This window comes from Rhinatrema bivittatum, chromosome 10 (assembly GCF_901001135.1).
Source record: "Rhinatrema bivittatum chromosome 10, aRhiBiv1.1, whole genome shotgun sequence".
Lineage (NCBI taxonomy): Eukaryota > Metazoa > Chordata > Amphibia > Gymnophiona > Rhinatrematidae > Rhinatrema > Rhinatrema bivittatum.
Genome location: NC_042624.1, coordinates 85,953,090 through 85,966,790, shown reverse-complemented (window position 1 = coordinate 85,966,790; position 13,701 = coordinate 85,953,090). Strand labels below are relative to the sequence as shown.

Sequence of the window (13,701 nt, the reverse complement as noted above, 5' to 3'; positions counted from 1 at the left end):
CTATGCTCTCTCTGGACACCAGTCTATACCTGGAATCGCAAATCTCTATAGTTGCCTTCCACTACTTCAGACAACTGAAGCAAATAAAACCATGTCTGGAGAAAGACAATCTAGCCATCTTGACCTATGCATTTGTTCTATTCCAGCTGGACTAATGTAATACCATGCATGTGGGTCTCCTACAGAAGCTACTATACCGCCTACAGGTAGTTCAGAATGCTGTGCATGAATATTGTCTGGCTGCAGCTACAGAAATCACATCATTCCAGTTGTTATAGACCTACACTAGCTTCTAACCCTCTACCGGGCTTAATTCTAAGCTTTCTGCACTGCCTTCAGATCTCTGAAAGGATAAGAACCAACTTAGCCGAGAGACTGCTTATATCCACGCAAACTTCATTGTCAGTTTAGTTCCAAGACAGGGGTCCTTCTATGCCCCACTGCCCAGCTCCCAAAGACTCTAGACTGGCCCGTACCTGTAAATGTGCCTTCTCACATTTCGTTCCTAAGCTCTGACATTCTTCCAATAGAGGCCAGACTATTCACTAATATTCTGTCATTCTACCGCTCGGTTAAAACCTGGCTTTTTCACCAGGCCTACTCCTGTTAGCTTGCCTCACATTCTTCTAAACTTCAGCCCTTCCCTCAGAACTCTTCCCCACTAGAGCTGCTAATTTATGACACCCAATTATCCCCTTTCATACAGGATACAATATTGTTCGATATGTACTGCATTGTCTTTTAGTTTGATATGTACAGTATTGTGTGATATACACATGGCCTTGTAGGAAATGTACTGCATTGTCTACAAAATAGCTACCTCCAATTAATGTAACTTATTCTATAACTTTGACTACGGTTTGGATGTAATCTACTTTGTAATCATATACACTGCTCTGAATACTCCAATAGGGAAAGAGTAATAAATCAATCAATGAGAACATAAATGCTTTGCTGGGTCAGAGCAGTGGTCCATCGAGCCCAGCATCTTGTCTCCGACAGTGGCCAATCTGGGCCACCTGGAAGTACCTGGCAAATGCCACATTTTTATTGCTACCCATTGTACCCCACTTGTACCTCTTATGTATGACTTACATCAAATGTAGATTAATTACAATCTACTTGTGTCATATCTCTATATGATTTATTATGTGCTCAATGTTCTCCTTAAATGCTGTGAAATCCACTTTGTACCTACCTTTAGAAAACAGCAGACTATAAAATGTTTATATGTAAATAAAAAAAAAAAGACATCCTACCCAGAAAGTCTAACAAAGATGGACTGAGCAGTTATAAAATGACCCCTTAAAATTACTGGAGACACTCGGAACCTGGGCCTGATCCGTTTGCTTCATTATTAGCCTAGTTTTCTACAGAGAAGTGCTACATAAGGAAACCAAGATGTTACAAAACACAAACTGATGAATCATTACCTGACAGCCTCTCTTTTCAATTTCCACAATGCATTTCTGCAAGAGTAGCGGCACCATTAACCCTACATTTTCCTTCTCAACCACTTTTCGAGCTTCCACCCCAAATATCACTGGTTCCCGATGTAGATCTAGAGTATCATGAGAGTTTTCCCATTGCTCCATGAGAGTCAGTTTCACATAAATAATGCCCCGGGGCTCCAGCTTCACGGCCAGTCGATGTGTCCTGGTCACTCTGAAAAGGGTTGGGAGTACGACTGTACCATGACAACAAACACGGTTTCTACGCGGCGTGGCCTCCCAGCTAAACACCACCAACTTCAAGTGCTGTGCATTCTCAAGTTCTATATTAAAAGCATGGTCCATGTCCAGGAAGCTTGTCCTGCAAGTCAGCAAGGCTGTTCTGGCTTTATTTACCGAATCTACCTGAATAGCGCAAAAGACCTCTTTAGCATCCATTCTTGGTGGTTTTAAATCCTCAGCCCCGTAGAAGTGGACACTCATGAGCCCTGACACATACTGTGAACACTTAGCTTGATCCAAAAAGCTATAGTGTCGGAAGGCATCAATGTCGATTTCGGTTTTAATGTTGTTGCTAGGAAATGCTTCCTTTCCCTTCATGCATCTGCTTTCAGAGCCATGTTTACCCGATTTAGTTATGAGCTCAGGGGAGTCACCGTCACTGAGGTAACCACCTTTGCTGGATGATTTGGAATTCCCTGCGCTTTTCTTCTTGCAGTTGTGCTGGGATGATACACTGCTGTCAAGATGGTAACGACTTATCACATTCCTGCTTGCAGCAGCACTTCTACTTCCAACAGAAGGCAAGGTGGGCACATGGGTTGTATCCTGACAGTTACCCTTCAGCAAGGAAGAAGGCTGATCTGAGCTGTTATGGCTTGTAGCTCCTTTGACGTTCAACTTTCTGCTGAGTTCCGGTAGTTTTTTCATTTTCATGGAAAGTTTTCTGACAGTTCGGGGAGATTTGATTTTATCAGGAAAGGACCAATTAATCGGCCCCCCCTTTTTCAAAGGGCTTGGACTTGAAGGAGGAGAAAACTCAGATGCCAATTCCACCTTGTTTGCAGTCGGCCCTCCAGGACCTAGAAAGGAAAATAAAACAGGAAGATATGACAAAATGTAAAAAGTGCACATTTTCCCCCAAATTTTTATATTTGCTTATAAAACCTGTACCAGGAAAAAAAAAAGAAAGAAAGAAAGAAAGAAACAATACACCTCAGAAACCAGACTGATTTCTGGCAGGGGTTATAGAATCTGCAGGCAATACCTTTGTATGGAGCAACAAAATCATCCAAAGATGATATTTAGGGATCTAGTTTGTCATACCACCACAGCAACTGCCGTATGCATTCTTATGTCAGTTCAATAAAAAGCAAATTACAAATAAATAACCACTCTCAAAATTAGGCTGTATTTCCTCATTGATATAGCCCAATAGAGCAAATAAAGGCCCATCAGAAACGAGCCTCCCGCTGTTTGTATGCTACTGCAGGCTTAATGTTTCAGTTATCAATCCATGTAATATATAGTCCCAGACTACTATTGAGAATTTTGTAGAGAGATAATTCATGCAATTAAAAACTACTTCTCACAGCACCAGGAGACCCTCCCAATATTGGCCGTGTTTCAGTATCTGCTTTGGGGAGAAACTGTCCATAGTGTCTGATGTGGACAACCATCTTGTCTCTTTCCTTCAAATCACATGATTCCTACAAAATTCTCAATAGCAATCTGGGACTATGAATTACATGGACTGATAACTGAAACATTAAGCCTGCAGTAGCATACAAACAGCAGTAGGCTTGTTTCTGATGGGCCTTTATTTGCTCTATTGGGCTATATCAACAAGGAAATACAACCTCTTTTTGAGAGTGTTTATTTGTAATTTGTCTTGAGTTCTACTCTCTTTTGACTGTGTCTGTACTGAGGTTCAAAAAAAGGTTACAGCACTGCAAAGAATCCACCATTCTACCATAAACATCTAATTTTTATTATGGTATTCTCTAAGTAAATTAAAAATGCAAAAACATATTGCTGCATCAAGTCTTGACAACTGGCTCCGTACTCTTAGACCCCCACCACCCCTGCCATACCTACTGCTTTAGCCAAAAGACAGAAAAGAAACATACCCTGACCCTGGGGACCTCAACATCAAAAGGATGGAAAAAAAACCCCAAGCAATTAAAAATCTCTGATAGGGAGATGTGAATATGGAACTATGTACAAAACTCCTCATAACAATAAAACTATTTTTCATTTTAGAACCAGTACAACAAAACTAATGACCATTTTCCTTGCAATCCATGGAGTCTGTCTCAGTACAACCACAGAGAACCGGATGAAAGTGCCTGTGGGAACTATTTTCCCAGGATAGGAAATAAAATTGAATCTTTGGTTCTGTGTTCTACAGCACAGTTGACTTTTTAAGTGCAGGCTGTGTCTGGTATGCTGCTGTGCTTTTCTGGCAAGCAGTTAAGTCAGAAATGTGATGTTTGATAAAAATGGACAAAGCTTTCCCTTGTACTGCAAACCTCAGCACAATCCCAGTAGTGGGCTGGCCCGAAGGCCTTGCTTTAGCCTGGCAAACATTAATCTTCCTTTTCTGTCAGAGGCCTCTTGTAAAGCCTTCGGAGACCCAGTTAGCGCACTAAGTTTCACTTGTATTCACTTAGGAGGTCATTTTCCAAAATAGTGTTTTATATACAGACGTGGCCTTATACTAAACTGTCACCCCCCCTCCCCTATCCCAATGCGCGAGAAAAGCTGTCCTGGATTGAGCAGAGGCATGTAAATGTGCGTGCATTTTTGTACGAACATGCACTTGTGGGCACAAATGCCGGCTCTATCATGTAAGTGGGGGTATTTTATTAGATACGTGCGCCAACACAATTACCAGTTTCCCCAGTCCATTCCCAGTTTGCCCAGGTAAAGGCTCCCTACTTCCTAACCCCTCTAATTAACCTTCCTCCCTTTTACCCTATTAGCCCCAACCCTTCAAACCTCGACTAGCCCTGATTTTGTTTTATTTTAAAACTTACAAGCCATCCACAGCAGAAGTACTTTATGCAGTAGAGGGCCCTGGCGCACACTTATGAGCATAAAAACTTAGCCACACATTTCAAGTGACCTTCCCAGAACGCCCATGTCCCACCCATGCTCCATTTTTACCTTTTTGATTTGTGCGCCTATTGGGCGATGTGCACGTACTCGGATGCTTTTTAAAATCTGCGTGGCACACATCGGCCTGAGTCACGCACATCTCTTTTGACTTTGGTGCGCGTAGGGCTTTTAAAATTCACCTTTAAATTTTCCACAAACCTTCCTATTCTTAACCCTTCCTCCCCACACCTTGCTTTTTTCCCCACAATTCACAATCCTCCGCATATTTCAATATCAGTATCCACTTCCCTCAGTCAGAACTGTGGAACTATCAATTTTCTGATGATCGAGCAATAAGTCGAAAGCTGGTTATTTTTCAGCTCCTCAGGGTAAATAATCTCTTTGTTGGTTTCCTTGCCTTCTTCCCCCATAGCTTATCATCCACAGACTCATTATAGACCTCTGTCTTTACAGTATCCTCAGTATCATCACCTTAATATGGCTTTTAGAGAGAAGACCAGTACACTCCATATCAAAGTCAGCTATCAAACGTCACCACATTTAAACATATTGACACTGGATCTGGTTCTTCATTCGCTCTCTTTAGAGCTCTTCTTTTGCCTTTCTTAACCCTCTTCAGTGTTCTCTTCTTAACTTTGACCCTACATCCATTACTACTCTTATAGAGGGTAATTTTCAAATAGCCCAAACATTCAAAGTGCAGTTAGGCATATATGTCTACTTTGAAAATTCACACGCTGTTCTGTTACGTTGGGGTATGAGTTCTGAGTTGCGTGGTAGGAGGAACATCCAATTTTGATTATTTGTCGAAGAGAAAGTATCCAGGTTCATATGAAATAGCTCAGGCTATATATTTAGAATCTATCCACAGTGATCTGAAGTAAATTCTTACTTTTGGCTCGCAGCCATTTGGAAGTGCTTCTCTGGGGTGTAGCAGCTGTGCTTGCAATGAATGCAGTCAACAAATCCTGCCACCCACAGAGCTTGACAAGCTTCAGTCTTGAACACCTGGTGTAGCTATGCCATTGATGGTAAAACATAGTTTAAATGGGAAGGCCCAGCTATGTGTAATGTGCTTACGAATCAAAATTTCTGTTACTAGTCTGAGTTATTTCTTTTATAGCAAATTAATCAAAGAAAGGTCAATGCATATCTGAATAAGCTTTCTCTCAAATATTACTTGTAGCACGTTACAGTTTTTGCAGGATTTTGTTTTTATGTCTGTAAATGTGTCACAATTGTCTCACAAATTTTAAAATGAAGTCAAGACAAGCACATCTTCAAGATCCTTATGACTTCCAAGATAAGTTTTATTTGCATTAAAAAAATTGATAAAAACTGTATACACACAGGGCAGATCGATGATTACAGGCTTTGGCGAGGTTCATAGGAACTTTATATGTGCAGTCAGCACAGTACGATGGTCTTGCCTGTGTGTTTTTAAACCGATTATCAAACATCACAGAGCGATTTCATATTTTGTCTGGATTGTATTTTATCACTCTTGGAGGTTCGATCAGTATAGTATTGTCTCCAAATGCCTGCCAGCTTGCCCAAAAACAAAAGCCGAGCAAAGGACATGCAGTAAAACAAGTCTTTACTGCCCTTTTAACATTTTTTCTTTCACAGACAACATCACAATTCCACACCCCTGTGGCACAAGCTGGCATAAAATGTATATAGTGAGCAAATACCCTTCCTCTTATGTCATGAGGCTAGCCTTTACCAGAAACTTCTCCAGACCCCTTGCTAGGAGTGCCAACTCTTCCTCTACAGTCTCCTCTGACAAACCTCCATGTCTCTGGCAGCCTCCCTGGTGGATTCCTGCCCAAGGTGGCGCCTTAATAACCCTCACCTGTATTCCCCAATTATCATCTCATTCTTCTGCAGTCAGGGTCTTCCTCCTGATTGACTTTAGGCTAAGACTCCCCGGGAACACAAACTCCCAGCAGCCTCCAGTTTTCTCTCTCCTTTTCTGTTTTTTTTGGGTTTTATTTTTTAATCCAATAGTTTCCTCCTGCTCCTTTGTACTTCCAGCTCAGTCAGAACCAAGGCTGGGATCTGGTACCACGAGTCCTCATTCATGACTACCTAAAGGGATTTTTCCCCTGTTTTAAATCCCTTCTCAACTTACTTTAGTCCAGGCACTGCAGTGACAGTCCTTGCCCGGGCACCACACAGCTGGGCTCCTTCTGGAACATTGACCATGAGTTCCTCCCCACCCGCGAGAGACGAACGTTACCTCTGCAGCATCCCCAGCTCTGGCCAACCTGAGCCAGAAATCAAACCCAGGTCCCTGCTGTCACTGAGCCACTGGGGTGCTCCTGTTTCTCATTGCCACTAAGACTGTCTTGACGGCGCCTTCTGTATCTCTGGCTGGCTACTTTGAACTGTTTCTGTGTGAGGTACCCACTTCATCACACTCACTGGAAGATTCACTGGAAGATTATTGGGAGGGGCTCCCAAAAAGTGATCAGCTCTTTCAGTTTTTATCTCCCCTTAATAGAATCCATATGCAATAGCATCTGTAAAACCTCTTGGATAAGTTCCTCAGTTAAAGCAAATTCACTAGATTTTGGTGCACCTCTTACTCTAATATTCTTACACCGTAATCTATTCTTAGGGTCCTTTTCTTTTTCAGCAGTATCTACTTTCTTCTGTAGCTTTACTAATATTTCTGTCTCTTCCTCAGTTCTGTTTCCAAGTTCACTTTTTTCCCCCTATGATCTATGTTAGCTAGACTATCAGACTTTAGGGTGTTTAATTCAGATTTAATTTCCTGGCCCCACTGTCCACTGATATTTTGTGGTAACACTGCCAGCCTCATGGACCTCGCCATTTCCTAGCTGCTCTCCTTCTGACTCCACGGGCACCATGCTAGCAGTGGAAACTGAGCACAGCACCGCCAAACTCCCTAGTCTGCCTGATTGCTAAAATATTCTTTTAAGTCTTGAGAATTTTTTTTTTTCTTTTTTGCTAGGCTAACAAACCGAGGTGACCGCCAGAATGTAGACAGCATACGTTAGCTCAATTGCCTGCTGGCAATCTTGGATTTAAAGCGATCCTTTCGAGGTCTACATTTTTTAAGCTTTTATTCTGGGTCCTTACATCTTTGCTACCAGTTTTTAATGATTTTTTATTTCTATATATAAATATTTATTTATTGTAATGTTTCTTGCTTTTCTCCAGTTTTCCTACCCTCAGGGGTCTCTGCCACCCCAAGTGGCACATGCGGGTACCTTAGGGGACTTTCCCCGGCAGAAGGACATCTATCTTCTCTGAGTTGCATCCTCAGCGTTCTCACTGGTTGACAGGGGTGGCCTTTTCCTTCCTTGCCTGGGTCTGAGCACACCATTGATAGGATCACAGCACTGCAGTGCAAAGCATGTTGCCCTGCGTTACAGGGGTGGCCCCCTTATGCATGGTATTTTATATATTTATTAGAATTAGAAATTATTCCGAGGTTTACTACATTTTGTGAAACATCTCTGTAGTGTTGTATTTTTTGCACAAACTGATTTTTTCTATTTACTGTTGTTTATTCATGCTATTTAAAATGTATTGAATTCATAATATGCATTTCATTTATTTTAATTATTTACAATAAGATCAATAGTCAAAACCTTTTAGATAAATAACTCACACAGATTTTCCAAATAATTGCTCAAAATCTTGAAAAGATCTGCCACAGAATTTGATAACTTTAGCTGCAGAAAACAGAGGGCGGGGTGGAGAGCCTTGCTTAAGTGTATTAAAAGAAGCACTACCGGTATTGAAGTAGCTATTGCACCAGAAAGTCAATTACTTAACAGCAGGAGCCTTGTTTTTTACCATTAGTTAATCCAATTAGTGTGTTCACCACAAGAATTTATCTTGGAGGAGGGAGAAGGAAATAGCTATGTCCATGAAACATAAAAGCTTAGCAGAGAAAATATTAAGATTTATTAGTCTGGAATGAATTCTATAAATGTATAGGTCAGAAGCAATCCCATCCAAATAAAGGAATAAATCTGTTTCATTAATTAAATCTGAAAAATCATTTTGACCAGGTTATCTAAACTTTAAAAAAAAATTGAATACAAACACATGAATAATCTTATTACACGAATGAAAACAAAGCTAATATAGATTTAAATAATTTACATTTGTGCATCTGTAACAAGTGTTCAACACATCATAAATGCACATCAAAAGAGGGAGGGGGTAGAAAGAGGATAAAAAAGAAGGTTAGACCCAAAACAAGGCAAGCCAAATCATAAGTCTGCCCGATAACATCAAAGGCAAATACCCGATATTCACAGACAGTAAAACAAAATTCAACACATTCTTATCAATAAGAAAAGTTCCAGATTCAATGGCTCAAAAAATGCAAACATTCCTCTGGTGCATAATAATACATTTGTAGGGAATCTTAAGAAAATATGTGCTCACTAAGGGGCGGATTTTAAAAGGCCGCGCGCGTAAATCCTTAGAGAGGGCAAATTCCTTCTCATTGGAAAATTTCAAGACATCCCAGAGATACTTCTTAAACAGTTCTTGTGCATAATGTTTTCCATAGACTCCAACTAATTATGCACAGCTAAACTAGGGTGACCAGTTTTTAAACTAATTTTACAGTGTCCGGTTACAAAGGTAACCGGACACTGTAATTTACGGTCTGCTACACAGATTTGCACCTAACCCAGCATTCAAAAGGACAGGGGATGATTGGAAGACTCCAACCCACGCCATGAAAGTGGCCAAAGGAGGAAGACTAGAGAGAGAGAGAGTGAGAGAGTGCGCATGTACTTGTCCGTGTGTATGAGAGAGAAAGAGAGAATGTGTGTATGTGAGTAGGAGCAGGAATAACAGGAACTGGAGGGTACCATACTTAGTATAAATGGAGGTTCAAGGGCATTGAGAGCAAATTTATGCAAATGAGGGGGCCTCTCACCCTCAAGCATCCAGACCAGGACTGTGGAAAAGTTGGCCACCCTAAGCTAAACTGTCTTATGTAAGCCACTCCAGAGGCTTGTAAAGTTGCCACCTGTGTTCCTAAAGTGGATACTATACCCTCCCTCCACTTCACTCAGGCAATATTTTTTTTTTTAAGAACATTCTATACTTAAGCAATACCAATGCAGCTTCCGTAAATTTCATAATACTGACATTCTACTTCTTTCAAGCTCTGATACTGTAAGACGAGGTACTGACTCTGGAAAATAGTATATGCTTATCCTGCTAGTCATCTGTAAGCTGCGATATCTTACTGTTCAGCTTGCTGCCCTTGGTATAACAGGCTCTGTGTTGGCTTGGTTTAGATCATACCTTTCTTATCATTCACAACAGATCAGAATTAACGATAAGACCAATGTGCCCCAGAGTTTAGCCCTTTCAGCTGTCCTGTTTAATGTATATCTCATGCCGCCACGCTGCCTATTAGACAACCTCGGTGTACAATTCTACCAAATTCCACTTGGGTCCTTACTTCTCCATTCACTTCTCTTTGCCTCTCTACCATCCAAAGCTGGCTTCAGCATAATAGGCTGTCCCTTAATTATTCCAAAACCGAGATCATCATATTCTCTTTCGTTTCCCACGGGACAACATCCCCACTTCTCTAACATTTCAAGAACATTCCATACCCATATCTGAGGCGGTGCAGAATTTAGGAGTCATAACTGAGCCAGTTTACTCACCAAGACCACATATTACAACAGTAGTTCACTCATCGTTTGCCAAACTCCACATGCTACGTCATCTTTGGCCTCTCCTTAATCCAAATAACTTCCGTACAGTTTTGTAACCCCTTATATTTTCAGGGCTAGATTATTGTAATGCGCTACACACCGGGCTTCCTCAAACAACATGGAGACTCTTACAAATGATTTAGAACGCAGCGGCTCGGGCTCTTACAGGAGCCCATATCATACCTATTCTCCACGGCCGACACTGGCTTCCAGTTCAAACATTTATTTCATATAACTTAGCGATCAAAATTCACAACCTATTTCATAATATTAATTCTCCTTGGGAAGTTTTCACCCCTCACATACACTCTGGACTGCTAATCAAAACCACCTGGACATTCCTTCTCTCCTATTAGCACACTTGGCAGAGACTCGAGAGAGGGTATTTTTCTCTGCTGGCCCCAGTCTATGAATTCCCTACCATTTGAGATATGCAAAATCTCAGATGTGAGGGCTTTAAAAAGAAAAAAGAAAAAAAAAATAAATATATATATATATATATATATTTATCTTTAAGGGAACATTTGAGTGCTAACATTGAACACTAATCCTCTCTTCTTTCGCTCACATGCAAGGCTCCTTTTGAAGTTCGTCCATTGTGACTAACCCCATGTTAATTTTATAACTATTTTTCTTGTTTGTCCGTCTATAATTATGTATGTTCATCTTCTACCACGCTCTGAACTGCTAGAGGGCATTCTCTATAAATTTTTAAAAATAAATAGATTTCTCATAGCCTCCTAACGTAGATGTTGTGTTTTCGGTAAATGTAACAATGTGAAATTGAGTTGGTCAGTGTCCTTTCTATTTCTGTGACCACCCCTCCACACATCAGGACTGCAGGATAAAAACTGTCAGATTCCCACACAACCTCCCTGGGGGAGAAATGGCCAATGGAAATGGGACCTTCCCAGAATTCAAGGGCCCACCACTAACTGTAGACGCTTGGACATAATTGGGCACCAGGACACTATCACAAGAATTCAATGTCTGCACACGAAGCAGCGCCCCTTGCTCCGCTTGGCTTCAATCTAGGGCTTCAACCTCCTCCAGCTCCCTCCTTGGGCTCAACAACCCCAGCCAATCCAAGGCAGGAGAATCATCTGGGATCCCTAATGAATCAACAAGGCACCCTCCACAGAAACAGCAGGAGCACCACTACCGATCTCAACTGGGGCAGTATGGAGCATTTCAACTCCATCATACAATTGGCTCTTAGGCGACAATGGCAGAACACTTGTGCCTGGACTCACAAAGGCACCAGATACAAACAAGGCCTTGACACTTGAATCCCCATAGGCTTCATCTCTCTGACTTCAGTGCTGGGAAAAATCGTGGAAACTGTCAAAGAATAAAATTACAAAAACATTTAGAAAGACATGGTTTAATGGGACACAGCCAGCATGGATTTACCCAAGGGAAGTTTGCCTCACAAATCTACATTTTTTTGAAGGGGTGAATAAACATGTGGACAAAGGTGAACCGGTAGATGTGGTGTATTTGGATTTTCAGAAGGCGTTTGACAAAATCCCGTATGAGAGGCTTCTAAGAAAACTAAAAAGCCATGGGATAGGAGGCGATATCCTTTTGTGGATTGCAATTTGGTTAAGAGACAGGAAACAGAGAGTAGGATTAAATGGTCTCTTAACAGTAGAAAAAGGTAAACAGTGGAGTGCCTCGGGGACCTGTACCTGGATCAGTGCTTTTTAATATATTTATAAATGATCTGGAAAGGGGTACGATGAGCGAGGTGATCAAATTTGTGGATGACACAAAATTATGCAGAGTAGTTAAATCTCAAGCAGACTGTGATAAATTGCAGGAGGAATTTGCGATTCAGAAGACTTGGCTTCCAAATGGCAGATGAAATTTAGCGTGGACAAGTGCAAATTGATGCATATAGCCACAAATAACCCTTGCTGTAGTTACACAATGTTAGGTTCTATCTTAGGAGTAACCACCCAGGAAAGATATCTAGGTAGTCATAGTGGATAATACATTGAAATCATTGGCTCAGTGTGCTGTGGAATTATTAAGAAGGGATATCATAGTGCCTCTGTATTGCTCCATGGTGAGAACGTATTTTGAATACTGTGTGCAATTCTGGTCACTGTATCTCAAAGATATAGTTGCACTGGAGAAAGTGCAGAGAAGTGCGACCAAAATGATAAGTAGCATGCAATGGCTGCCTTATGAGATAAGGCTAAGGAAGTTAGGGCTGTTCAGTTTGGAGGGGGGGATATGATAGAGGTCTACATAATCAAGAAAGGACTTGAACAAGTTAATGTAAATCGATTATTTACTCTCTCAGATAATAGAAGGACTAGGGGGCACTCAATGAAGTTAGCAAGTAGCTCATTTAAAAAAAATCGAAGAAAATTATTTTTCATAGTTAAGCTCTGGCATTCATTGCCAGAAGACGTGGTTACAGAAGTTAGTGTAACTGGGTTTAAAAAATGTTTGGATAAGTTCCTAGAGGAAAAATTCATAAACTGCTATTAATTAATAAGCAATAGTAGCTTGAGATTTATTTAATATTTGAGTACTTGCCAGGTACTTGTGACTTGGATTGACCACTGTTGGAAACAAAATACTGGGCTTGATGGACCCTTGGTCTGACCCAGTATGGCAATTATGTTCTTATGACTCTGAGCTATACTATGCTCATCCATGGGACCCTGAACTGTTCGGAAACCAGAAGATGATATAGTCTGCTTTCCTTTCCTCTTCTTCCCTATCAGGACTGAGGAATATCAAAACAAGGATCATAAAAGGAAAAAAAAAAAAAAAGGTAACAGCAGGAGCTTCCATCTCAGTCTCTGGCAGTAGTGTCCGTTTTGATCTCCCCCATCCCCTGGAGGATAACTCTTGAAAACTAATCACAAATATATTAAATTAGTAAAACAGAAAAGTATTAATTATTATTGTTTCCAATTGTTGTACATCACTTTGGACAGACTGTTTGAGTGGGAAACAGTATAGACTAAATAAATAAATTTAACTACAACTTGTTTGCTGACTTTTATCTTGCTGAAAGATTTTAAATCAAACCAAGCTGCTAACCAATTAAATTGCTTAAGCAAAATTAGGTTTTTTCCTGAAAATTATATATCTATATAAATTTACCAGTTCACCAAATATACTTTAGTATCTCTAAAATGAAGCAGTGGTTAAGGTTAAATGTATTCTTCCTTGTTTATACTACACATCTAACTAAACACAGCAGGATACTTACAAATCATTCTGTGCAAATATGTCAATAAAGCACTGCTGAAAAGCCAAAGAAAAGGAGCAGCTCGCTGTCAGCAAGCTTTCCTCACAAATCCCTATTGAACAAAATATCTCAGTGGGCACAATGAAGGAATTAGAGGGCAATTATCATGCATGTAAAAAGTGAACAT

The 13,701-nt window shown here is 40.6% G+C and overlaps 1 protein-coding gene across 2 annotated transcripts in view; it reads right to left on the bottom strand.

Annotated features, from left to right (window-relative positions):
* SYDE2 (synapse defective Rho GTPase homolog 2) overlaps positions 1-13,701 on the bottom strand; it is a 77,024-nt gene that overhangs the window by 32,224 nt on the left and 31,099 nt on the right. For both annotated transcript variants that reach the window (XM_029618813.1, XM_029618812.1), the window contains exon 4: positions 1,434-2,533. In XM_029618813.1, the coding sequence (XP_029474673.1) occupies positions 1,434-2,533 (1,100 nt within the window). The remainder of the gene's footprint in view (positions 1-1,433; positions 2,534-13,701) is intronic.